The 22,828-nt window shown below is 34.0% G+C and overlaps 6 protein-coding genes, 1 non-coding gene and 3 pseudogenes across 10 annotated transcripts; 6 read left to right on the plus strand and 4 right to left on the minus strand.

Moving 5' to 3' along the window:
* Positions 1-29: 29 nt before the first annotated feature.
* Positions 30-4,256, plus strand: AT1G34967 (annotated as a pseudogene; the record flags this gene model as incomplete). Its single annotated transcript has 1 exon — positions 30-4,256.
* A 4,055-nt stretch (positions 4,257-8,311) lies between these two features.
* TT1 (C2H2 and C2HC zinc fingers superfamily protein) lies at positions 8,312-10,096 on the plus strand. The gene is made up of 2 exons (NM_103201.3): positions 8,312-8,845; positions 9,471-10,096. The coding sequence occupies exons 1-2, from the start codon at positions 8,363-8,365 to the stop codon at positions 9,897-9,899; spliced, it is 912 nt and encodes a 303-aa protein (NP_174737.2). The 5' UTR covers positions 8,312-8,362; the 3' UTR covers positions 9,900-10,096.
* A 576-nt stretch (positions 10,097-10,672) lies between these two features.
* On the minus strand, positions 10,673-11,061 carry AT1G34792 (Plant thionin family protein; the record flags this gene model as incomplete). The annotated part of the gene is made up of 1 exon (NM_001084181.2): positions 10,673-11,061. The coding sequence occupies one exon, from the start codon at positions 11,059-11,061 to the stop codon at positions 10,783-10,785; it is 279 nt and encodes a 92-aa protein (NP_001077650.1). The 3' UTR covers positions 10,673-10,782.
* Positions 11,062-11,660: 599 nt separating this feature from the next.
* On the plus strand, positions 11,661-12,164 carry AT1G06797. Its single transcript, NR_139150.1, has 2 exons — positions 11,661-11,745; positions 12,052-12,164. It is a non-coding gene; the product is annotated as an other RNA (non-coding RNA).
* Positions 12,165-14,053: 1,889 nt separating this feature from the next.
* Positions 14,054-14,541, minus strand: AT1G34795 (Plant thionin family protein). The gene has a single exon (NM_001084182.2). The coding sequence runs from the start codon at positions 14,439-14,441 to the stop codon at positions 14,163-14,165; it is 279 nt and encodes a 92-aa protein (NP_001077651.1). The 5' UTR covers positions 14,442-14,541; the 3' UTR covers positions 14,054-14,162.
* Positions 14,542-16,337: 1,796 nt separating this feature from the next.
* On the plus strand, positions 16,338-16,629 carry AT1G34797 (annotated as a pseudogene). The gene has a single exon.
* Positions 16,630-17,573: 944 nt separating this feature from the next.
* Positions 17,574-17,852, minus strand: AT1G34800 (Plant thionin family protein; the record flags this gene model as incomplete). The annotated part of the gene is made up of 1 exon (NM_001084183.1): positions 17,574-17,852. One exon carries the CDS (start codon positions 17,850-17,852, stop codon positions 17,574-17,576), a length of 279 nt encoding a protein of 92 aa, NP_001077652.1.
* A 1,899-nt stretch (positions 17,853-19,751) lies between these two features.
* On the plus strand, positions 19,752-20,043 carry AT1G34803 (annotated as a pseudogene). The gene has a single exon.
* A 944-nt stretch (positions 20,044-20,987) lies between these two features.
* AT1G34805 (Plant thionin family protein) lies at positions 20,988-21,266 on the minus strand (the record flags this gene model as incomplete). The annotated part of the gene is made up of 1 exon (NM_001084184.1): positions 20,988-21,266. The coding sequence occupies one exon, from the start codon at positions 21,264-21,266 to the stop codon at positions 20,988-20,990; it is 279 nt and encodes a 92-aa protein (NP_001077653.1).
* An 854-nt stretch (positions 21,267-22,120) lies between these two features.
* On the plus strand, positions 22,121-22,641 carry AT1G34807 (uncharacterized protein; the record flags this gene model as incomplete). The annotated part of the gene is given in 2 exon segments (NM_001333125.1): positions 22,121-22,316; positions 22,328-22,641. The coding sequence occupies 2 exon segments, from the start codon at positions 22,121-22,123 to the stop codon at positions 22,639-22,641; spliced, it is 510 nt and encodes a 169-aa protein (NP_001322640.1).
* Positions 22,642-22,828: the final 187 nt, after the last annotated feature.

Here is a 22,828-nt window from a genome sequence, read left to right on the forward strand (position 1 = left end):
TTATTCATCAGTCCGTTTGTGCTTGAATCATGGAGACTTCTCAAAAGGTGATTACTACGGTGATACTTCAAGGGGGAAACTACCTAACTTGGTCAAGAACAACAAAAACGGTGTTGTGTGGTCGTGGGCTTTGGAGCCATGTAATCTCATCTCAAGCTCCAAAAGAAGACAAAGAAGAAGAAGAAACGGAGACTATATCTCCCGAGGAAGAAAAATGGTTCCAAGAGGATCAAGCCGTCCTTGCTCTTCTTCAAAACTCTCTTGAAACCTCTATTCTAGAGGGATACTCTTACTGTGAGACAGCAAAAGAGTTGTGGGATACACTTAAAAACGTGTATGGGAACGAATCGAATTTGACCCGCGTGTTTGAAGTGAAGAAGGCGATTAACGAACTAAGTCAAGAAGACTTAGAGTTTACTAAACACTTTGGTAAGTTCAGGTCCTTATGGTCTGAACTTAAGAGCTTGAGGCCGGGAACGCTTGACCCGAAGATTCTCCACGAAAGGCGTGAGCAAGACAAGGTGTTTGGACTCCTTCTCACCTTAAATCCAGGGTACAATGACCTAATTAAACACTTGCTTAGATCGGAGAAGTTACCAAGTCTTGATGAGGTGTGTTCTAAGATTCAGAAAGAGCAAGGATCAACCGGGCTATTTGGTGGAAAAAGTGAACTCATCACGGCTAACAAAGGAGAAGTAGTGGCGAACAAAGGTGTGTACAAGAATGAGGATAGAAAACTGTTGACTTGTGATCATTGTAAGAAGAAGGGCCACACCAAAGACAAATGTTGGTTGCTACATCCACACCTCAAGCCCGCCAAGTTCAAAGACTCAAGAGCTCATTTCTCTCAAGAAACTCATGAGGAGCAAAGTCAAGCCGGGTCATCGAAAGGAGAGACATCCACATCATTCGGAGACTATGTGAGGAAGTCGGACTTGGAAGCACTCATCAAGTCCATTGTTTCACTCAAAGAATCCGGTATCACTTTCTCATCACAAACATCTAGTGGTTCAATTGTGATAGACTCGGGTGCTTCTCATCATATGATTAGTAACTCTAATCTTCTTGATAACATAGAACCGGCTCTAGGACATGTTATTATTGCTAATGGTGACAAAGTTCCAATTGAAGGGATAGGAAACTTGAAATTGTTTAACAAAGATTCAAAAGCTTTTTTTATGCCTAAGTTCACATCTAACTTATTATCCGTGAAAAGGACCACTAGAGACTTAAATTGTTATGCGATTTTTGGCCCTAATGATGTGTATTTTCAGGATATTGAGACGGGAAAAGTTATTGGAGAAGGTGGTTCAAAAGGAGAACTCTATGTTCTTGAAGACTTGTCACCAAACTCTTCTAGCTGTTTTTCCTCTAAGTCACATTTAGGCATCTCTTTTAATACTTTGTGGCATGCTAGGCTAGGTCATCCTCATACTAGAGCTCTTAAACTCATGTTACCAAATATTTCTTTTGATCATACAAGTTGTGAGGCTTGTATTCTTGGTAAACATTGCAAATCGGTTTTTCCTAAATCTCTTACTATCTATGAGAAATGTTTTGATCTAGTTCATTCGGATGTTTGGACCTCACCATGTGTTTCTAGAGACAACAACAAATATTTTGTCACATTTATTAATGAGAAATCAAAGTACACTTGGATAACACTATTACCCTCAAAAGATAGAGTGTTTGAAGCTTTCACTAACTTTGAAACCTATGTCACTAATCAATTTAATGCAAAGATTAAAGTGTTTAGGACCGATAATGGAGGAGAATACACAAGCCAAAAGTTTCGAGATCATCTAGCCAAACGTGGAATAATACACCAAACAAGTTGCCCGTACACACCACAACAAAATGGAGTGGCGGAGAGAAAGAACCGACATCTCATGGAGGTGGCGCGGTCAATGATGTTTCATACAAGTGTTCCAAAGAGATTTTGGGGTGATGCGGTCTTAACCGCGTGCTACCTTATCAATCGAACACCAACTAAAGTCTTAAGTGACTTATCTCCCTTCGAGGTACTTAACAATACTAAACCGTTCATTGATCACTTACGAGTGTTTGGTTGTGTATGTTTTGTTTTGATACCCGGAGAACAAAGAAGCAAGCTAGATGCGAAGAGCACTAAGTGTATGTTTCTTGGCTACTCAACTACTCAAAAAGGATATAAATGCTTTGATCCAACCAAGAACCGCACATTTATATCCCGAGATGTCAAGTTTCTTGAAAACCAAGACTACAACAACAAGAAGGATTGGGAGAACCTAAAAGATCTTACTCATTCCACCTCCGATCGTGTTGAAACTCTAAAGTTTCTATTGGATCATTTGGGCAATGACTCAACTTCGACAACTCAACATCAACCGGAGATGACACAAGATCAAGAAGACTTAAATCAAGAGAATGAGGAGGTGTCCCTACAACATCAAGAAAATCTTACACACGTGCAAGAAGATCCTCCAAACACACAAGAACACTCTGAACATGTTCAAGAAATCCAAGATGACTCAAGTGAAGATGAAGAACCTACACAAGTTCTTCCACCTCCACCACCTCTTAGAAGGAGTACACGCATTCGACGCAAGAAGGAATTCTTCAACTCTAATGCGGTAGCTCATCCTTTCCAAGCGACATGTTCTCTTGCCCTTGTACCTCTAGATCATCAAGCGTTTCTCTCCAAGATTTCTGAGCATTGGATTCCTCAAACATATGAAGAGGCAATGGAAGTCAAGGAATGGAGGGATGCGATAGCCGATGAGATAAACGCTATGAAACGAAATCATACTTGGGATGAAGATGACTTACCTAAAGGAAAGAAAACAGTGAGCTCAAGGTGGGTATTCACAATCAAGTATAAGAGTAATGGAGATATCGAGAGATATAAAACTCGCTTGGTGGCTCGGGGGTTCACGCAAACATATGGCTCCGACTACATGGAGACTTTTGCTCCGGTGGCTAAGCTACACACGGTGAGAGTGGTTCTTGCCTTAGCAACAAATTTATCATGGGGACTATGGCAAATGGATGTCAAGAATGCATTTCTCCAAGGCGAACTTGAAGATGATGTGTATATGACGCCTCCACCCGGTCTAGAAGATACCATTCCATGTGATAAAGTGTTGAGACTACGCAAAGCTATCTATGGTCTTAAACAATCTCCACGTGCATGGTACCACAAGCTCAGCCGAACTCTTAAAGATCATGGATTCAAGAAGTCCGAGTCCGATCACACTTTGTTTACATTACAAAGTCCTCAAGGTATTGTCGTTGTTCTCATCTATGTTGATGATCTTATCATCACCGGAGACAACAAAGACGGTATAGACTCTACCAAGACTTTTCTTAAATCTTGTTTTGATATTAAAGATCTTGGTGAACTCAAATACTTCCTAGGAATTGAAGTGTGTCGCTCTAATGCTGGACTCTTTCTATCACAACGCAAATACACTCTTGACTTGTTGAATGAGACAGGTTTTATGGACGCTAAACCGGCTCGCACTCCACTTGAAGATGGCTACAAGGTCAATCGAAAGGGGGAGAAAGAAGATGAGAAGTTTGGCGATGCACCTCTCTATCGCAAACTTGTAGGTAAGTTGATCTATTTGACAAACACAAGACCTGACATTTGTTTTGCTGTAAATCAGGTTAGTCAACACATGAAAGTCCCGATGGTGTATCATTGGAACATGGTGGAGAGAATACTAAGGTATCTCAAAGGCAGCTCCGGACAAGGCATATGGATGGGAAAGAACTCAAGCACCGAGATAGTGGGATATTGCGATGCGGACTATGCGGGTGATAGAGGAGATAGAAGATCTAAAACTGGTTATTGTACGTTCATTGGAGGTAACCTTGCAACTTGGAAGACAAAGAAACAGAAGGTGGTCTCATGTTCCAGTGCAGAATCGGAGTATAGAGCAATGAGAAAGCTCACCAACGAACTCACTTGGCTTAAAGCTCTTCTTAAAGATCTTGGCATTGAACAACACATGCCTATCACCATGCATTGTGACAACAAGGCAGCAATATACATAGCCTCAAATTCGGTGTTTCATGAGAGAACCAAGCATATTGAAGTCGATTGTCATAAAGTCCGAGAGAAGATCATCGAAGGAGTCACACTACCGTGTTATACAAGAAGTGAAGATCAATTGGCGGATATCTTCACCAAAGCCGCAAGTCTCAAAGTTTGCAACTTCATACATGGCAAATTAGGACTTGTGGATCTATCTCACTCTTGATCTCATGTTCTCTAACCATGGACATCACACTCTTTTTCCCTTAGTAAAGTTTTCTCCCATGTGGTTTTCTTTACTAAGGTTTTTAATGAGGTGATGAATCATGTGTTCCAAGCTTAGACTCTTGCATAAGTCTTGCGCTTGAGGGAGAGTATTGATCAAGACTCAAATAAGAAAGGCCTAGTATTGGATATGTACTACAAGAGAGTGGGCCGAACATATGAGAAGTCTATGAAGAGCTTCTAGAAGAGGTGAAGGCACACAAATATCTCTTGTAGCCGTTGAAGAGGACTCACGAGTGTCTTTAGCAACAAGGTCAACCAATGACCAGTCACTCTCATCACCAAGACCAAGGAACCTCTTCTCTTATGTCTCTTTCAGTCTTACGTTAATTGTAAACAGCCATATTCTCTTTGTGTGTCTTTAAAAGCATTGTAAACACACAAAGGTTACTATCTAATTCTATCAATATGATTTGGTCTCATATTCTCTCACATACAAACTCTCTTGTTCTTCATAACTCTCTTAATCTTTAATACAATTCCGCATATTCTTTCACATTGTCCTTATGTTTAGCATTTAGATCTGCAATTGATATTGGTCGAATTTAGTAAAGATCACATTTTTACGATTTAAATTGTTCCAAAAGTTTTTGTTTTTTTCCATCTAATCTGATTCTGGTGATTATCGTTCATACATAAACTTGTGTATTGAAATAAAACGACCCTATGAGTCACTAGTTGACCACATGAACTAAACTTCTTGGACAATCATCAATGGACACATGTTAGCTTTGATTTGCTGTGAATTTGTTTTATCTCTCAGTATAATTATCACTTTCTTGTTTATGCTTACAATATATTTTATGGTTTAGAGTTTTGTTTTACGATTTTGGATTTAATGGATAAAGATTAGGGATTGAGGGTTTGAGTTTAGGGTAAGGAAATTAGGCTTTAGTGTAGAGTCTCAAGGGTTTAAGGTTTACACACCACAAACCATTTGCTTGTGTCAACAACATTGTATCATATTTTCAAAAAAATTTTGTTGAAGGACCTTGTATTGATATATATAAAGCGAACTGTTTGGATAAGTTTATGTGGACAATATATATTGGATACATAATTAGAAACATAGTTTAATATCTGATATTTGTTGGGAATATATAATACTACTTAGGTTTAAATATATAGTATTTCATATGATGCGAACTGTTTGGATAAGTTTACGTGGACAATATATATTTGATACATAATTAGGAACATAGTTTAATATTTGATATTTGTTGGGAATATATAATTCTACTTACGCTTAAATATTTTTATTTGAATTAAAGCATTTCATATAATGTGAACTGTTTGAATATGTTTACATGGACAATATATATTGGATACATAATTAGGAACATAGTTTAATATCTGATATTTGTTGGAAATATATAATATTAGTTAAGCTTAAATATTTTTATTTGATATAATATTTGACTTAAACATTTTTATTTGATTAAACTAAATTTTAACAGATCTTACCATTAATTTTTAACTTGTTATCTCTATCTAATGTCACGTATATTGTTTTTTAGTAATTGGCAACAAAATTAATTTATCTCCTGTTTTTTTTCCTTCTCACCTTTATAAGGGTAAAATGGTCATAAAATCAGTAAAAAAGGTGGAAAAGTGCCCACTCCCTCAAAAGTGTCATAAACGTCCAAACTTTCTCCATAAATGCCTTATTTTGGAACATTCCATATAGATTATAACTTATTATAGGTTATAACTTATTATAGTTACGTTAATTATATGAATTTCTATTAGTTATCACACAATCAAATATTTTAATCACAAAAATTTATTAAACATTTTATATGTGGTAGTATAATGCAATAACATATTATATGTGGTGGCATAATGCAACAACATATTATTTGTCTACGAATCTCCTTTATTTTTCGTTTATGTAACAACAGTAAAACGGATTGTTTAGCTTGATATTCTATATTATAATAATCTAAAGTTATTTTTGTAAATTATTTTTTTTCCAAATTGGATAACCAATCATAGAGTTGGTATTTTTTTTTTTTGTTAAAATATATATATACTGAATATCGAGTTATTGTGCATGACAATTTATATGGCGGACGAGTTTAAATCGACATTAATAACAATTAAAATATTATTAATCTAATACTTAAATACTGGTTAAATCACCAATTTATTATTCTTAATACCACATATTAAACATATCTAATCTTTACTGATTCAATAAAGATTGTGTGAAACAAAAGTTGTCTTGCAAAGAATTAATATTGTACATAGATTTTGTTCTGGTAGCTAGTACTAAAATCCATTAATAAAACTAATACGGTATCTTTATTGATCATGTAACATGAATTATTCATGTATATACAATTGACCCTATTAATTTTGCATAAATTTCAACTTGGCAAATTCATTGATTTTGTAAACCGTTAATTCTGCTAATTTCACAATTCTCTTGTACGCTAAAAATTTATGCGTATTATCGTATTGATATGCAAATATCGAAGAATTTATAGTTTTATATAGTAGAAATGAAGGTATTTGCAAAACGAGTTCTAACGTGAAATAACACTAATTAATTAATTAGAGTTTGAACCTACAGAGATTCGACTTGATCCACTTGAAAAATTCATTTACTCTACTAATTTGGTTACTCCATGGACCATGATTATGCTATTCTGTAGGACTCTAACAACTGACTTGACACAATCTCTTTCGTGAACAATAATGGGTTATATTTTTTTGTTTTGTTTTTTCGGACAAATTAGCCACGTTGCTTTAGACCATTTTGTAGTTCTTATCTTGAATCAAAGTCTCAGCTAAAAAAAAAAAAAAAACGCTTAAATCCACTAGCTAGACTACGACTACGTTGGTTAAATGTTTTTTTTTAAATACAATACATTGAAGTTAAATATTTGAATAAAGAAAATCTAATCAGCATGTATACAGTATATTAGAAGTAATACTTGATCAGAAAAATAACATACAATAATAAAATAATAAAAAAATTATGTTAGTTTTTGGGAATATTATAATTCTACTTTCAATCAAAATAACTAAAAGAAATAAAATCTTCACACATAGTGGTAATAATTGGCTAGTATGAATATTGAATTGTGGAGACCCGGCATAATATTTGACTAGGCAGAAATTATTGATATGTACTAAGTTAATAACCTTGCAAAGAAATTCTTTTAGTGAAACGTGTACATTTGTAAAAACAGATTTAACACTAAATCTTGACTTGTATATACTATTAATTATTCCTTTTCTCTTATTGGTATGTCAAATCTAGTGTTTACAAAACCAGAGGTGTTGACCGTTAGAGAGAGAATTAAACAACTTACATACATACAAAACATAACCCAAAAAAATAATAATAATGCATCTTCCATAATAATAATAATATGAATTCAACATTAGCATTCATTTCATTACCCAAATCCGAAATTTCATTGATTAAAATTAATACAATTGTATTGTAGAAAAGCTAAAAGCTTACGTAAATGCCAAAGATAGTCAAAACCCTGCAATGACAAAGTTGCCAAAATCTTGAAGAGTTTGGTCCACAAAATTTAAGGTTCTTGTTTTTCCACTCTATTTATAGGCAAAGAGATGAGACAGAGAAGATTAAATTACTTCTTAACAAAGGTTGTTTTCACTCAACCACATGCATTCTCAAGTGTCTGCTCCTCACATTCCCCAAGATTCCCATTTACTCACTTCTCTATTTGGTACGTAAGTCACACAATATGATTCTAAATTATTTTACACATTATTCGTTTTGTTCACACTTGCTTTCGACTTTCGTAAACCTATATAGTTCATCCAATATTATTCGGTAAATTCGATATTTATCAATCTTTATTCTCGTAGGTTAAAGGAGACGATTGATACGTGGGATCTACTTACGTATCTGCATGATTATTAGTTATAAAAGTTATTGCAAACATTAAATTACTTTCATAGAGAGCAATCATTATATTAAGGTAATTTAATTTTATTATATATAGTCAAGATTTAAAGGAATAAAGAAAAGATTCTCAAAACATTTCATCTCTCTCCAACAACTATTCACCACATTCAATGGAGTCACCACCACTATACGAGATATCCTCAAGCTCTTCTTCTGAAAAACCTAGACACCATTTCCAATCCCTTGATCTCTTCCCTAACCTCAACCAAAACTCTTGTATCAACAATACCCTAATTGAGCCTTTACCGCTTATTGATCGCATAAACTTGAACTCAAACCTAGACCTAAACCCTAATCCCTTGTATGCGGAAGAAGGAGAGCAAGAGGAGGAAGAAGAAGAAGAAGAAGACCGTGAAGTGGACGTGGACTTACACATCGGCCTTCCTGGTTTTGGTAAACCAAGCAATGATGCTAAACAGCTGAAGAAGAGAAATGGGAAGGAGATCGCCACATATGACGCCGGAAAAGGCATCGAGAATGAACTTTCCGGAAAGGCATACTGGATCCCGGCGCCGGAGCAAATTCTCATAGGGTTCACTCATTTTTCTTGCCATGTATGCTTCAAGACATTCAATCGCTACAACAATCTTCAGGTACGAGTCAATATATCTCATGCGCATTGCTTTTCCATGCACAAACATATATAATAAATTCATCTTATAGAGTTATATCTCCGGATCTAATGTTATGAGTTTATTCATATCTATATATATACATATATATATATATATATATATATATATATATATAATTCTGAATTTATTTGATAAAAGCTAAACAACCAGGATTTAATAGATGATTTACCTTTGGATCTTATTATACAATTTACAAATTTAATCAAGTCAACTAATCGTGATTTAATTACTTTTTTTTGTAAGAAGAGTTGGTAATATATATTTTTATGGTAATGTTTTCATGAAAATAATTCATCACAACTCTTTACATTTATTTAATGCCTTAACTAAAGCTGAATTCGAAAAAGTTGAAATAAATTATCTACTAAGATTTGATTGACTATAGTTTTTAATAGTTTTCTTTTCTCATATATATATTATCATAGTAGTCAAAACATTTGATTCAAACTTAAATACACAGATTTCTTGAATGAAACATTACTATGCTCGGTCAATAATATGATTTTAAGGAACCATGTTATTTCATTTTATTACTTAAGGAAACCTTTTTGTTTTTTGTTGACTCTAAATATTATGAATATAGATGCACATGTGGGGACATGGTTCACAATACAGGAAAGGACCGGAGTCACTGAAAGGCACACAGCCACGAGCCATGTTAGGGATCCCTTGTTACTGCTGCGTTGAAGGGTGCAGGAACCACATTGACCATCCTCGTTCCAAGCCACTGAAAGACTTTAGGACGCTCCAAACGCACTACAAACGCAAACACGGACACAAACCCTTCTCGTGTCGCCTTTGCGGTAAGCTTTTGGCTGTCAAGGGCGATTGGCGAACACATGAGAAGAATTGTGGAAAACGTTGGGTTTGCGTTTGCGGTTCTGATTTTAAACACAAACGTTCTCTTAAGGACCATGTTAAGGCGTTTGGGTCTGGTCATGGGCCTTATCCAACTGGTTTGTTTGAAGAGCAGGCTTCTAATTCATCTGTCTCCGAGACTTTGTTTTTTTAAATTTGGGCATCTTTTTCTTTCGCTTATGAAATATCTATTTACTTTAGAAAAATAATAATGTGGTATCTAATTGTTCCAAATTAGGAACACGAAGTGTACCATTATATTTTTCATCACTACAAATGTTATTCAGAGAAAATTATCATTAATTGTCTCGTTAAAGATAGAATAGGGTTTGAATTTATCAAATATTAAAAACAGATCAATACAAAATTGACCATGCATATGCACTTGAATATTCTGATTTCTTTATGATGTAATCTCATTCAAGAAAAGCTTTGGGAAAATTTCAACAAAAAAAAGAAATATTTAATATTTGTCAATAATAAAACCCCTGAATTTTTTTTTTCTAATTGGAAAATCAACTGATCTCATTGTGTATTTTTATTCTTGAATTTAATTGAGAAATCAACTAATCTATTGCTATTTTTGTTTGTATTTATCTTGTTTAATTTAACATTTAACATTTTAAATATTTTTTTTGATGGTACATTGTATGATTGTTAGTTTGTTATTGAATTGCAGTTGTTTTTCTTAAATTAAAAATTTGAGTTTGTAAATAAGTTTTGCAACAGTTGTTGATGATGATTCCAAGTCATATTTTTATTCTTTTAAATTTAAGACCAAATATTTGATATATATGTTGGTCGAAAGACCTAATATATAGCCAATGTATGTATTTGGGTTGATCTAGCTAGTCTGGTTAAATTGAAATACTTTCTAGATCAATGTCTTGTTGACATAAACGCTTGTTTTAATATGCATCAAAGAAAAAAAGAAGAAATTATTTTATAAGAATAATGAATTGATCACGTACTTACATATTTTTATGTTTTTATGTTATTGTCATGGAAAAAAACAAATCATTAGAATTTTTCATAATTCAGAATTGGCAATACTCAGGCGCCCATCTACAGATTCGGGAGCTTCCTTTTGGAGCAGGAACAAACCACTTTTCATCACCGAATAATTGATTGTTGCAGATTTTCTTGCAAGCTTCATCACAAATTTCAGGAGTAGGTTTTTTCGCCGCTTTCAAGCACTCGTTTTGTGCACAATGTTTCACACACATTGTTATACTGTTTGATTGAGCAATGTGTGCTGAAAACATCATCGTCAATATAGCTACGATTATTAAAACACTGCATGTTTGAATCCCCATAACGTATCGTTTTTAAGTATTAGTGATGATTTAATACAAATGAGTATTACAAAATGTTTTACTCCTTGTTTATATTTGTGAAGAAGATAATTTGGTGGGTAATGTTGGTTAGTCTTGGTGATTTATATAGTGAAACTAATGTTGTCCATTTTTAGCAATTGTTTTAAATATGTTTCTTGTTTCTCTATCTAGCAAACAAATTCTGTAGAGTTTCGTTGTGCTTTACTTTTTTAGTTGTCCAAACAAATTTTTGCTATGAAAAGAGATCGTAGCTTGCAGATGTACCCATATGCAATTTTGGTTTTATTTTGTAGTCACATGTTGTTACGAGTTATTACGAATATTTATTTGTAGAGCAGCATAGATCTATTAGATTAAATCTATTAAATGGTTCAGTGATATATGTGAATATGAATACAGTAACGGTTCCAATAGCCTCTATTTTCTCTCCTAGACACCATTTTCAAGACACGCCACGTGCAAGTGGGAAGGAAGCTTGCTTGAAGAAGAAGATATTTTTAGGATCTAAAAATATCTTTAACAGACTCTGTTCTATTATAAATAAGGAGAGAGATCGATTTAGAAGGATTATGCTTTTGATGTTGTGAGAGTTTTTTTTGTCAGAATTTGGCCAAGCGATGTGCTTGAGGAGAGATCAATGTTGATCTCTATGTTATCGTGAGGTTGAATGTTCAGGCGAATGATTATGTTTCTGGATTTGCATTGGTTATTGTTTTGATAATCAGTCGGATCATCTTTCTATTTGAGTATTGTATTTGAAATTGGAGTTTGGGATATCAACAACTTAACATTGGTGGATAATGATGCTGCGAAGAAACAATTGGAGTTCCTCATGGGCGGATTCAAGCTACTATGCCAATCGGAGGTGCAATTTTTGGAGATGTTGACTTCGATGGAGGAAACCTTGAAGCGAATGGTTTGCGCAGTAGAGAGGATTGAATCTCGATCGATTTCAGATGACGGTAGACAGCTGGACCTCCGGATCTTCACTAAAGGTAATCCGAAGAGTGGATTGCGATGACTGAAGCTCAATTTCTTGGTGGTGACTATAGTGAGAAAGACAAGTTGGCATGTGTTTCTGGTTTTTTTGGTGGCCAAGCAAAATTTTGATTCCACAAGGAACTATCGTGGATTCCGTTCAATAGTTGGAGCCAGGTGAAGGATGGTTTATTGTTAACGTTTGGAAACAATCGGGACAAAAAGCGAGTACTTATGGAACTCGATCTTGAAATGAAGCATTGGATCAAAGATTTTGATCGCAAGAGGGAGGCACATAAATTTCTTGAATCAGAAGCTATCGTTGTAAGCGCATCAAGTTAGGAGATAGTTTCGAACAAAAATGTTGAAGCAATTCAGGATATAGAGTTGTCGGGTGGAGGTGACTTGATTGACAAAGATTCACCGATTCAGGAGATCGCTCAAGTTCAAAGAAGGAATTGATTGAGTCATTGGTTGTTTTTGAGAAATTGCAAGGTGCATTTGTAAAGAACAATCGGGTATATCCACCATTTGTTCATCAAATTCTCAATGAGAAGCAAGAGGCAAACCATGTGTTAGATAAACTGTCCCTTAGAAGACACAAACATCAAAGTGGGAAGAGAAGTATATCTCCTAAGGACATTTCCAACCCTAATTTATTTTAGAGAAAAAACTCTAAATTCTTCTCCAACCCTACTCTATATAGAACTCTAAAATAGAGAAATCAGCAGAATTGTTTTATATATAGAGTGACTATATTTTCTTCTATGTTTTAGAGTTGATTGTTTTATTTATACTTTAGTCCTTCAAATTTAATTTAATTGAATCGTCCTTCTCTTCTTTGACTTTCCTTCTCTTCTCTGCCACGTCATCATCCACGTCATCCTTCGCTTCCTCTAAAGAATGCTGAATCCGTTTTCTCACATACGTCTGATGAACCTTATCACCCTTCTCATGTCGCATTTGCGGTGAGCTTTTGGCTGTAAAGGGCGATTGGTGAACACATGAGAAGAACTGTGGGAAATATTGGGTTTGCCGTTTGCGGTTGCGGTTCTGATTTTAAACACAAACGTTTGGGCCTGGTTGTGGGCCTTATCAGACTGGTTTTTTTAATAGCAGACTTCTAATTTATCTGTCTCCCAGACTTTGTTCTTTTAAATTTGGGCATCTTTTTCTCTTCGCTTATGGAGTATCTATTTACTTTAGAATAATAATACAATGTGGTATCTAATTGTTCCAAATTAGGAACACAAAGTCTACCATTACATTTTTCATCTCTATATTAGTTAATAACACAAATGTATAAATGAGAAAATGGCCTTCATTGTTTATAATAATTACTAGAAATGTAATTCAGAGAAAATTATTATTAATTGTCTCGTTTAAGATAGAATAGGGTTTGAATTTATCAAATATGAAAAACAGATGAATACAAAATTGACCATACATATGCACTTAAATATTCTGATTTCTTTATAGTGTAATCTCATTCAAGAAAAGCTTTGGAAAAATTCCAACAAAAAAAAAACTATTTTATATCTGTGAATAATTAAACCCCTGAATTTTTTTTATTCTAATTGGAAAATTGGAAAATCAACTGATCTATTTGTGTATTTTTCTTCTTGAATTAATTGAGAAATTAACTAATATGTTGTTATTTGTTTGTATTTATCTTATATAATTCAACATTTAACATTTTTTTTTTTTAACTGGTACATTGTATGATTGTTAGTTTGTTACTGAATTGCAGTTGTTTTTTCTTACATTAAAAATTTGAGTTTGTAAATAAGTTTTGCAACAGTTGTTGATGATAAGTCATATTTTTATTCTTTTAAATTCAAGGCCAAATATTTGATATATATGTTGGTCGAAAGACTTAATATATAGCCAACGTACGTATTTGGGTTGATCTAGCTAGTTTGGTTAAATCGAAATACTCTCTAGACCAATGTTTTGTTGACATAAACACTTGTTTTAATATGCATCAAAAATTAAAGGAAGAAATTATTTTATAAGAATAATGAATTGATCACGTACTTACATATTTTTATATTGTTATGTTATAATCATGAAAAAAACAAATCATTAGGAGTTTTCATAATTCAGAATTGGCAATACTTAGGCGCCCATCTACAGATTCGGGAGCTTCCCTTTGGAGAAGGAACAAACCACTTTTCATCACTGAATAATTGATTGTTGCAGATTTTCTTGCAAGCTTCATCACAAATTTCAGGAGTAGTTTTTTTCGCCGCTTTCAAGCACTCGTTTTGTGCACAATGTTTCACACACATTGTTATACTGTTTGATTGAGCAATGTGTGCTGAAAACATCATCGTCAATATAATTACGATTATTAAAACACTGCATGTTTGAATCCCCATAACGTATCGTTTTTAAGTATTAGTGATGATTTAATACAAATGAGTATTACAAAATGTTTTACTCCTTGTTTATATTTGTGAAGAAGATGATTTGGTGGGTAATGTTGGGTTAGTCTTGGTGATTTATATAGTGAAACTAATGTTGTCCATTTTTAGCAATTGTTTTAAATATTTTTTTTGTTTCTCTAGCAAACAAATTCTGTAGAGTTTCGTTGTGCTTTACTTTTTTAGTTGTCCAAACAAATTATTGCTATGAAAAGAGATCGTAGCTTGCAGATGTACCCATATGCCATTTTGGTTTTCTTTTGTAGTCACATGTTGTTAAGAGTTGTTACGAATATTTATTTGTAGAGCAGCATAGATCTATTAGATTAAATCTATTAAATGGTTCAGTGATATATGTGAATATGAATACAGTAACGGTTCCAATCGCCTCTATTTTCTCTCTTAGACACCATTTTCAAGACACGCCAAGTGCAAGTGGGAAGGAAGATTGCTTGAAGAAGAAGATATTTTTAGGATCTATAAATATCTTTAACAGACTCTGTTCTATTATAAATAAGGAGAGAGATCGATTTAGAGGGATTATGCTTTTGATGTTGTGAGAGTTTTTTTTGTTAGACTTTGGCCAAGCGATGTGCTTGAGGAGAGATTAATGTTGATCTCTATGTTATCGTGAGGTTGAATGTTCAGGCGAATGATAATGTTTCTGGATTTGCATTGGTTATTGTTTTGATAATCAGTCGGATCATCTTTCTATTTGAGTATTGTATTTGAAATTGGAGTTTGGGATATCAACAACTTGACATTGGTGCAGTGAAACTGGTTTTGGTCAAACGTTATGATGGATAATGATGCTGCGAAAAAACAATTGGAGTTTCTCTAGGGCGGATTCAAGTTACTATGCCAATCCGGAGGTGCAATTTTTGGAGTTGTTGACTTCGATGGAGGAAACCTTGAAGCAAGTGGTTTGCGCAGTAGAGAGGATTGAATCTCGATCGATTTCAGATGACATTAGACAGCTGGACCTCCGGATCTTCACTAAAGGTAATCCGAAGAGGGGATTGCGATGACTGAAGCTCAATTTCTTGGTGGTGACTATAGTGAGAAAGACAAGTTGGCGTGTGTTTCTGGTTTTTTTGGTGGTCAAGCAAAATTTTGGTTCCACAAGGAACTATCGTGGATTCCGTTCCATAGTTGGAGCCAGGTGAAGGATGGTTTATTGTTAACGTTTGGAAACAATCGGGACAAAAAGCGAGTACTTATGGAACTCGATCTTGAAATGAAACATTGGATCAAAGATTTTGATCGCAAGAGGGAGGCACATAAATTTCTTGAATCAGAAGCTATCGTTGTAAGCGCATCAAGTTAGGAGATAGTTTCGAACAAAAATGTTGAAGCAATTCAGGATACTGAATTGTCGGGTGGAGGTGACTTGATTGACAAAGATTCACCGATTCAGGAGATCGCTCAAGTTCAAAGAAGGAATTGATTGAGTCATTGGTTGTTTTTGAGAAATTGCAAGGTGCATTTGTAAAGAACAATCGGGTATATCCACCATTTGTTCATCAAATTCTCAATGAGAAGCAAGAGGCAAACCATGTGTTAGATAAACTGTCCCTTAGAAGACACAAACATCAAAGTGGGAAGAGAAGTATATCTCCTAAGGACATTTCCAACCCTACTTTATTTTAGAGAAAAAACTCTAAATTCTTCTCCAACCCTACTCTATATAGAACTCTAAAATAGAAAAATCAGCAGAATTGTTTTATATATAGAGTGACTATATTTTCTTCTATGTTTTAGAGTTGATTGTTTTATTTATACTTTAGTCCTTCAAATTTAATTTAATTGAATCGTCCTTCTCTTCTTTGACTTTCCTTCTCTTCTCTGCCACGTCATCATCCACGTCATCCTTCGCTTCCTCTAAAGAATGCTGAATCCGTTTTCTCACATACGTCTGATGAACCTTATCACCCTTCTCGTGTCGCATTTTCGGTGAGCTTTTGGCTGTCAAGGGCGATTGGTGAACACATGAGAAGAACTGTGGGAAATATTGGGTTTGCCGTTTGCGGTCGCGGTTCTGATTTTAAACACAAACGTTTGGGTCTGATTGTTGGCCTTACCCGACTGGTTTTTTTAATAGCAGACTTCTAATTTATCTGTCTCCCAGACTTTGTTCTTTTAAATTTGGGCATCTTTTTCTTTTCGCTTATGGAGTATCTATTTACTTTAGAATAATAATACAATGTGGTATCTAATTGTTCCAAATTAGGAACACGAAGTCTACCATTACATTTTTCATCTCTATATTAGTTAATAACACAAATGTATAAATGAGAAAATTGCCTTCATTGTTTATAATAATTACTACAAATGTAATTCAAAGAAAATTATCATTAATTGTTTCGTTTAAGATAGAATAGGGTTTGAATTTATCAAATATGAAAAACAGATCAATACAAAATTGACCATACATATGCACTTAAATATTCTGATTTCTTTATAGTGTAATCTCATTCAAGAAAAGCTTTGGAAAAATTCCAACAAAAAAAGAACTATTTTATATCTGTCAATAATTAAACCCCTGAATTTTTTTTATTCTAATTGGAAAATTGGAAAATCAACTGATCTATTTGTGTATTTTTCTTCTTGAATTAATTGAGAAATTAACTAAGATGTTGCTATTTGTTTGTATTTATCCTATATAATTCAACATTTAATATTTTTTTGTTTTTACTGGTACATTGTATGATTGTTAGTTTGTTACTGAATTGCAGTTGTTTTTTCTTACATTAAAAATTTTAGTTTGTAAATAAGTTTTGCAACAGTTGTTGATGATAAGTCATATTTTTATTCTTTTAAATTCAAGGCCAAATATTTGATATATATGTTGGTCGAAAGACTTAATATATAGCCAATGTATGTATTTGGGTTGATCTAGCTAGTTTGGTTAAATCGAAATACTCTATAGACCAATGTTTTGTTGACATAAACGCTTGTTTTAATATGCATCAAAAATTAAAGGAAGAAATTATTTTATAAGAATAATGAATTGATTACGTACTTACATATTTTTATATTGTTATGTTATAATCATGAAAAAAACATATCATTAGGAGTTTTCATAATTCAGAATTGGCAATACTTAGGCGCCCATCTACAGATTCGGGAGCTTCCCTTTGGAGCAGGAACAAACCACTTTTCATCACCGAATAATTGATTGTTGCAGATTTTCTTGCAAGCTTCATCACAAATTTCAGGAGTAGGTTTTTTCGCCGCTTTCAAGCACTCGTTTTGTGCACAATGTTTCACACACATTGTTATACTGTTTGATTGAGCAATGTGTGCTGAAAACATCATCGTCAATATAGCTACGATTATTAAAACACTGCATGTTTGAATCCCCATAACGTATCGTTTTTAAGTATTAGTGATGATTTAATACAAATGAGTATTACAAAATGTTTTACTCCTTGTTTATATTTGTGAAGAAGATGATTTGGTGGGTAATGTTGGGTTAGTCTTGGTGATTTATATAGTGAAACTAATGTTGTCCATTTTTAGCAATTGTTTTAAATATGTTTCTTGTTTCTCTCTCTAGCAAACAAATTCTGTAGAGTTTCGTTGTGCTTTACTTTTTTAGTTGTCCAAACAAATTATTGCTATGAAAAGAGATCGTAGCTTACAGATGTACCCATATGCCATTTTGGTTTTCTTTTGTAGTCACATGTTGTTAAGAGTTGTTACGAATATTTATTTGTAGAGCAGCATAGCTCTATTAGATTAAATCTATTAAATGGTTCAGTGATATATGTGAATATGACTACAGTAACGGTTCCAATCGCCTCTATTTTCTCTCTTAGACACCATTTTCAAGACACGCCAAGTTCAAGTGGGAAGGAAGATTGCTTGAAGAAGAAGATATTTTTAGGATCTATAAATATCTTTAACAGACTCTGTTCTATTATAAATAAGGAGAGAGATCGATTTAGAGGGATTATGCTTTTGATGTTGTGAGAGTTTTTTTGTTAGACTTTGGCCAAGCGATGTGCTTGAGGAGAGATTAATGTTGATCTCTATGTTATCGTGAGGTTGAATGTTCAGGCGAATGATAATGTTTCTGGATTTGCATTGGTTATTGTTTTGACAATCAGTCGGATCATCTTTCTATTTGAGTATTGTATTTGAAATTGGAGTTTGGGATATCAACAACTTGACATTGGTGCAGTGAAACTGGTTTTGGTCAAACGTTATGATGGATAATGATGCTGCGAAAAAACAATTGGAGTTTCTCTAGGGCGGATTCAAGTTACTATGCCAATCCGGAGGTGCAATTTTTGGAGTTGTTGACTTCGATGGAGGAAACCTTGAAGCAAGTGGTTTGCGCAGTAGAGAGGATTGAATCTCGATCGATTTCAGATGACATTAGACAGCTGGACCTCCGGATCTTCACTAAAGGTAATCCGAAGAGGGGATTGCGATGACTGAAGCTCAATTTCTTGGTGGTGACTATAGTGAGAAAGACAAGTTGGCGTGTGTTTCTGGTTTTTTTGGTGGTCAAGCAAAATTTTGGTTCCACAAGGAACTATCGTGGATTCCGTTCCATAGTTGGAGCCAGGTGAAGGATGGTTTATTGTTAACGTTTGGAAACAATCGGGACAAAAAGCGAGTACTTATGGAACTCGATCTTGAAATGAAACATTGGATCAAAGATTTTGATCGCAAGAGGGAGGCACATAAATTTCTTGAATCAGAAGCTATCGTTGTAAGCGCATCAAGTTAGGAGATAGTTTCGAACAAAAATGTTGAAGCAATTCAGGATACTGAATTGTCGGGTGGAGGTGACTTGATTGACAAAGATTCACCGATTCAGGAGATCGCTCAAGTTCAAAGAAGGAATTGATTGAGTCATTGGTTGTTTTTGAGAAATTGCAATGTGCATTTGTAAAGAACAATCGGGTATATCCACCATTTGTTCATCAAATTCTCAATGAGAAGCAAGAGGCTAACCATGTGTTAGATAAACTGTCCCTTAGAAGACACAAACATCAAAGTGAGAAGAGAAGTATATCTCCTAAGGACATTTCCAACCCTACTTTATTTTAGAAATAAAACTCTAAATTTTTCTCCAACCCTACTCTATATAGAACTCTAAAATAGAGAAATCAGCAGAATTGTTTTATATATAGAGTGACTATATTTTCTTCTATGTTTTAGAGTTGATTGTTTTATTTATACTTTAGTCCTTCAAATTTAATTTAATTGAACCGTCCTTCTCTTCTTTGACTTTCCTTCTCTTCTCTGCCACGTTATCATCCACGTCATCCTTCGCTTCCTCTAAAGAATGCTGAATCCGTTTTCTCACATACGTCTGATGAACCTTATCACCCTTCTCGTGTGGCATTTGCGGTGAGCTTTTGGCTGTAAAGGGCGATTGGTGAACACATGAGAAGAACTGTGGGAAATATTGGGTTTGCCGTTTGCGATTAGGGTTCTGATTTTAAACACAAACGTTTGGGCCTGGTTGTGGGCCTTATCCGACTGGTTTTTTTAATAGCAGACTTCTAATTTATCTGTCTCCAAAACTTTGTTCTTTTAAATTTGGGCATCTTTTGCTCTTCGCTTATGGAGTATCTATTTACTTTAGAATAATAATACAATGTGGTATCTAATTGTTCCAAATTAGGAACACGAAGTCTACCATTACATTTTTCATCTCTATATTAGTTAATAACACAAAGGTATAAATGAGAAAATGGCCTTCATTGTTTATAATAATTACTACAAATGTAATTCAGAGAAAATTATCATTAATTGTCTCGTTTAAGATAGAATAGGGTTTGAATTTATCAAATATGAAAAACAGATCAATACAAAATTGACCATACATATGCACTTAAATATTCTGATTTCTTTATAGTGTAATCTCATTCAAGAAAAGCTTTAGAAAAATTCCAACAAAAAAAGAACTATTTTATATCTGTCAATAATTAAACCCCTGAATTTTTTTTATTCTAATTGGAAAATTGGAAAATCAACTGATCTATTTGTGTATTTTTCTTCTTGAATTAATTGAGAAATTAACTAAGATGTTGCTATTTGTTTGTATTTATCCTATATAATTCAACATTTAATATTTTTTTGTTTTTACTGGTACATTGTATGATTGTTAGTTTGTTACTGAATTGCAGTTGTTTTTTCTTACATTAAAAATTTTAGTTTGTAAATAAGTTTTGCAACAGTTGTTGATGATAAGTCATATTTTTATTCTTTTAAATTCAAGGCCAAATATTTGATATATATGTTGGTCGAAAGACTTAATATATAGCCAATGTATGTATTTGGGTTGATCTAGCTAGTTTGGTTAAATCGAAATACTCTATAGACCAATGTTTTGTTGACATAAACGCTTGTTTTAATATGCATCAAAAATTAAAGGAAGAAATTATTTTATAAGAATAATGAATTGATTACGTACTTACATATTTTTATATTGTTATGTTATAATCATGAAAAAAACATATCATTAGGAGTTTTCATAATTCAGAATTGGCAATACTTAGGCGCCCATCTACAGATTCGGGAGCTTCCCTTTGGAGCAGGAACAAACCACTTTTCATCACCGAATAATTGATTGTTGCAGATTTTCTTGCAAGCTTCATCACAAATTTCAGGAGTAGGTTTTTTCGCCGCTTTCAAGCACTCGTTTTGTGCACAATGTTTCACACACATTGTTATACTGTTTGATTGAGCAATGTGTGCTGAAAACATCATCGTCAATATAGCTACGATTATTAAAACACTGCATGTTTGAATCCCCATAACGTATCGTTTTTAAGTATTAGTGATGATTTAATACAAATGAGTATTACAAAATGTTTTACTCCTTGTTTATATTTGTGAAGAAGATGATTTGGTGGGTAATGTTGGGTTAGTCTTGGTGATTTATATAGTGAAACTAATGTTGTCCATTTTTAGCAATTGTTTTAAATATGTTTCTTGTTTCTCTCTCTAGCAAACAAATTCTGTAGAGTTTCGTTGTGCTTTACTTTTTTAGTTGTCCAAACAAATTATTGCTATGAAAAGAGATCGTAGCTTACAGATGTACCCATATGCCATTTTGGTTTTCTTTTGTAGTCACATGTTGTTAAGAGTTGTTACGAATATTTATTTGTAGAGCAGCATAGCTCTATTAGATTAAATCTATTAAATGGTTCAGTGATATATGTGAATATGACTACAGTAACGGTTCCAATCGCCTCTATTTTCTCTCTTAGACACCATTTTCAAGACACGCCAAGTTCAAGTGGGAAGGAAGATTGCTTGAAGAAGAAGATATTTTTAGGATCTATAAATATCTTTAACAGACTCTGTTCTATTATAAATAAGGAGAGAGATCGATTTAGAGGGATTATGCTTTTGATGTTGTGAGAGTTTTTTTGTTAGACTTTGGCCAAGCGATGTGCTTGAGGAGAGATTAATGTTGATCTCTATGTTATCGTGAGGTTGAATGTTCAGGCGAATGATAATGTTTCTGGATTTGCATTGGTTATTGTTTTGATAATCAGTCGGATCATCTTTCTATTTGAGTATTGTATTTGAAATTGGAGTTTGGGATATCAACAACTTGACATTGGTGCAGTGAAACTGGTTTTGGTCAAACGTTATGATGGATAATGATGCTGCGAAAAAACAATTGGAGTTTCTCTAGGGCGGATTCAAGTTACTATGCCAATCCGGAGGTGCAATTTTTGGAGTTGTTGACTTCGATGGAGGAAACCTTGAAGCAAGTGGTTTGCGCAGTAGAGAGGATTGAATCTCGATCGATTTCAGATGACATTAGACAGCTGGACCTCCGGATCTTCACTAAAGGTAATCCGAAGAGGGGATTGCGATGACTGAAGCTCAATTTCTTGGTGGTGACTATAGTGAGAAAGACAAGTTGGCGTGTGTTTCTGGTTTTTTTGGTGGTCAAGCAAAATTTTGGTTCCACAAGGAACTATCGTGGATTCCGTTCCATAGTTGGAGCCAGGTGAAGGATGGTTTATTGTTAACGTTTGGAAACAATCGGGACAAAAAGCGAGTACTTATGGAACTCGATCTTGAAATGAAACATTGGATCAAAGATTTTGATCGCAAGAGGGAGGCACATAAATTTCTTGAATCAGAAGCTATCGTTGTAAGCGCATCAAGTTAGGAGATAGTTTCGAACAAAAATGTTGAAGCAATTCAAGATACAGAGTTGTCGGGTGGAGGTGACTTGATTGACAAAGATTCACCGATTCAGGAGATCGCTCAAGTTCAAAGAAGGAATTGATTGAGTCATTGGTTGTTTTTGAGAAATTGCAAGGTGCATTTGTAAAGAACAATCGGGTATATCCACC

The sequence above is a fragment of the Arabidopsis thaliana genome (assembly GCF_000001735.4).
Source record: "Arabidopsis thaliana chromosome 1 sequence".
In the NCBI taxonomy this organism is placed as follows: Eukaryota; Viridiplantae; Streptophyta; class Magnoliopsida; order Brassicales; family Brassicaceae; genus Arabidopsis; species Arabidopsis thaliana.

Excerpts from the sequence above, each read along its gene's own strand:
- TT1 (NM_103201.3), top strand. The coding sequence starts at position 8,363 with ATGGAGTCACCACCACTATACGAGATATCCTCAAGCTCTTCTTCTGAA. Across the intron at positions 8,846-9,470 it reads ATCGCTACAACAATCTTCAG|ATGCACATGTGGGGACATGG; the intron begins GTACGAGTCAAT and ends TTATGAATATAG.
- AT1G34795 (NM_001084182.2), bottom strand. The coding sequence starts at position 14,441 with ATGGGGATTCAAACATGCAGTGTTTTAATAATCGTAATTATATTGACG.